The following is a 4,032-nucleotide window of genomic DNA, read 5'->3' as shown; positions in this document are numbered from 1 at the left end:
ACTTAGTCACCTGCACTTTTCACGAATTTAGATACCTCGTTGTATAAAAAGAAATTGGCTGCACTTTAGTCCAAATTACAACTCCTTCCGCCAGATTTTTTAAGCAATAAATAGCAACTTTCAAATTGCCGTTGGTTTCTATTTTAAAAGAAGTTTACCCATTAACATAGCAAATCGACTAAATACTATTTTTCGACCAAGCTTTTGACCAACTCTAAATAGGCCTAATAGAAGGCATTTATAAGGGTATCTTATAGTATACATCTGATTACATGTGGTTTATTAGGATCTACCTAAGCAAAACTCCCCGGTAGTGACAATTTCTTAAGGGTAAATTAAGAGCAATAGCACCCCTAAGTCTTTTTCACAGGAGAGAGGTAAACTTGTCTGAGTTTTGCGAATAAATGTACTCCATTTAGAGCATTTTTCTAATTTTGTTAACCTGAAGCAAATTGGCCGTGATATTTTTACGTCAGCAGCGCTGAAGTGAAAGAAGCATGAATTAAATCATATACCGTTCACTTTGGATATATGCATGTATGTGTAAGTTCACTTATGCTTTCTATGGAAGCAACTTTTGACAATTATGGTAAATAGAGTTAACAGTTTAAAGTGTCCACACAAGTTAACAAAATATAGGGCTGACTGAACCCCTAGCCAGCTGCAGAAACAATCAAGAATGATTAAGGAAAAGTCGCTTAAAACTGAAAATCGACACTGTACCTTCACCCGCATAGTAAGGTGACGCTTCCTGCAGTATGATCTACCAAAGGCGAGATAATAGCGTTTCAAAGTGCACTTTTGTGGGCGTGTGCCCAAAAGTTGTAATCACCGCTGCATATGATCTTAGTAAAAGCAATAAGCAACCTCTTCGTGAAGAGTATTTATGAGATGAAAGGAGATGCATAAAATAATTAGGACAACTTGATCGCCTAAAATTATATTTGATGAAATTTTTTGATATGGTTAGTTAGAAAAGGTTCCTTGTCATTTAGTTTTTGGAACCTTGTAATTTGTCATGAGGTCAACTTTGTTTGCAATCTACGTGCTTCTTCATTATTCTACGAGAATAGAGAACTATTCCTCCCATTTTGTTCCCTCAGCTAATATGACCTTTGAAATGCACTTTCGTGGAGATTATATTGAAGCAGTTGCATTAACCTACCAGGATAAAGAGAGATGCTCTTCTTGTTTTAATCTTTTTCCTAAGAGTACGAAGAAAGTCAGTTTGAAATATAGCAAGAGTAAAAGGAAGCAAGATTTAACTGTTACTGCACACAAATTTGATTTTATTAAATGTTTAAATTATAATTTATGGGAAAGGTATTATCAGGCCTACAACTTACCCGATTCTACTTGTTCTTCTTCTCCACTTGCAAATGTTTATATCCTCGATTTGCCTTCAACACAACAAGACATTTATGCAGATCCATGAGTGTTTCCTGAAGATGCAAGAAGACATCCATCTAGGGCAAATATGCATGCATTCAAGGCCGCCTAGCACGGCCCAAATTGTGCCTCATCCCGCAAATGTGCAGCGGTTGATCATCTACATGGCCTCTTAATTAAGAATGCTATTTAAGCAGATATCAGACGCACTACATCCACATCCGTCCCATGTGGTTCTTATAAACATTGGTAATACATTTGAAGTTTCCCTTCAAACCATAAACAGCCTGATTAGTTTGGCTCCAAACTTCTCAGTCAAATTCTCCCTTTTGTATGATTGTTCTGACACCTAAACCCTCTAATATTAGCATATTTGAAAGCTTGTTGCTGCTAGTTATGATTACAATGATTTTCTGAACTCAGCTCAGAATGAACAGTGCCAGCATTGAGGAGACTATTTGGATTTCTTAGATATGGGCTTTCCTTTTGTAGTTTTGGCCACTAAAATGATTCCGTTTAAAGAGACAAAAGCTATGAAGGCATTGCAACATGATTTACCAAATTAAATTGAACTTTGAATTAAAAAAATAGCAGTGGTGCCTTTTTAGATGAAACAATGTTTAGTAAACTTAATTCAGCGCATTTGGATTTGTAAGCTGAATTGGTGTTCTGATGCCGTCAAGATTTTTCCTGATAGTTATAAAAAGAACTGTAGTAAATGAGGTTAATTCTTTGGATATTCTAAAGTTGAAGTTATGATTTTATGTTCGTTGATTATCCACTTTGTGCTGTTAAAATATTTCACTTAATGAAGGCTCTTTAGGCTTGGGATACAAATTTTAGAGTGGGACGTATATAAAAATATCTAAAATATTGCTTCTTGATTTGATCACATTTAAGTATGTGCGATAACTACACAACGGAAATATGATGTATAAAATGGTTGAACATTTATACACATGTATGTGTATCCATTTCATTCCCGTATGTTCATGTACTTCCCACCAATCAAAATTGCTGAAAGTCCAAATCAAGAAGGACCAATAGGGTTTGAAGAATAATAGGCCCAGTTTTTTCCCTTCTACCTAAAATTGTCTCGTCCACCATCCTGGCCCCAAATTATCATTAAATTAACACAAACCAGGATCTGTCTCAACCTCGATAGCTCACTTTAAACATAGGTTTGAGAAAAAGATTCATGTCCAAGAGAAGTCTGTGATTGGATTCTTTTAAAATAAATAGTTTGACCGTGCCATCATTGTCTGTTGTGTAATAAACGGCTTATTTTTCGTTGTGAAGAAAGGGATATAAACCATCGCAGTTTATTTATCTTTTATGGTCTGCATGTGCGATCATCAGGTTGAAACAAGTCATGTGGAAGGGATTGTCAATTTCCAATTCAAAAAAATGTGACAAACCCAAAAATATGGGCGGTTTAGGCTGCTCAGATAAAATAACATACCAAATGTTCCTACTACCTATTCTTGTATTTTTCTGTGATTTATGACGGCTTTGATTCTCTCTGCTTCAGTCGTTCACTTTTGACATGCCCTTCTACGGGAAGTAAAGCATTTAGTAGTTTAAGGGAGAAAAAATCCAATTTATAAAGGAATTAAAGGAGTGGACAGTCAGGTATTGTCATAAAAAATTGTTGGAAATGCGGTGGTGTTGTCAATCAAATCTTTAAAAGTAGTGTTGAAAGTGCATCTAAAGAAGAAGATCATGTGAACATGAATAAATTGTCTGTTGATTATACAGAGGATGAAATAAATCAAGTCGTCTACTTTATCGAAAAGCTAAGGTATATAGACGTAATATTAAATAGAAATTAAAGCTTTCAGAAAGTCGTGGATGCAAAAAACCGTGCGTCAGATAGAGTCGAAGAGCCATCATTAAGAGCAGCGCATACTATTTGGGAACAAAACTAATGTCCTACATTAATAAAATATCATAAAATATAGTGGCATTTTATTCTTAGTTATAAACGAAAAGCTTAACATGATACTCTAACTAAAGTATGCCTTGGTCCCATAAAAACCAAAAATACATGAATACCGCATTCCACTCACTCACCACCACTGTGACTGTATGAGAGGACTTTGTTCATCAAAAGGTATTTGAGTTCTGAAAGTGCAAACCAACATTTTTAGCTCTAACATAGTAAAATTTTTCCAGTACAAAGTACCAACTTTAAGCATTATTGTCGTGTATCGTATGTGGTCAGTGTTTCCATCCAAAGCATTAATGCTTGAGCACATCAAGGACTGGCCATTCTGTACTTTAAAATTGAAAATCCAATTCATTGCAGTCAAGGACGCTAATCTGCAAAATTACTCCACTTTCTTAAAACGTTCATCAGCACTAATATCTCGGTGAGTTAAAATAAGTGCTAGACCAATTTTTGACATAAACAACCCCAATAATATAATAGGACTTAAAATTCACAGTCAGATATCCAATTTATTTTTAAAAACAACCAAAGTTCTGTTAGGAAAAGTTTTATATTAACCTTATATTTGCAAGGAAAACTTATGATTTACATGTACGCGAATTCCTAATGCTTTTGATCTGATATCGTATAAAGAGAGGTGGTAAATTCTGCACATAATATTAGGGATACTTCGGCATTGGAAGTAATCATTT

The 4,032-nt window shown here is 34.9% G+C and overlaps 1 protein-coding gene across 1 annotated transcript; it reads left to right on the top strand. All coding sequences in view use genetic code 11, as the record gives it.

Annotated features, from left to right (window-relative positions):
- Positions 1–531: 531 nt before the first annotated feature.
- On the top strand, positions 532–3,317 carry EGR_05421 (hypothetical protein; the record flags this gene model as incomplete). Its single annotated transcript, XM_024494670.1, has 5 exons — positions 532–589; positions 1,104–1,323; positions 1,981–2,040; positions 3,008–3,190; positions 3,224–3,317. 5 exons carry the CDS (start codon positions 532–534, stop codon positions 3,315–3,317), a joined length of 615 nt encoding a protein of 204 aa, XP_024350855.1.
- Positions 3,318–4,032: the final 715 nt, after the last annotated feature.

This window comes from Echinococcus granulosus (genome assembly GCF_000524195.1).
Source record: "Echinococcus granulosus chromosome Unknown EG_S00040, whole genome shotgun sequence".
NCBI lineage: Eukaryota > Metazoa > Platyhelminthes > Cestoda > Cyclophyllidea > Taeniidae > Echinococcus > Echinococcus granulosus.
Note: the sequence above shows the minus strand (reverse complement) of the source record. Positions and strands in the feature narration are given on the sequence as shown.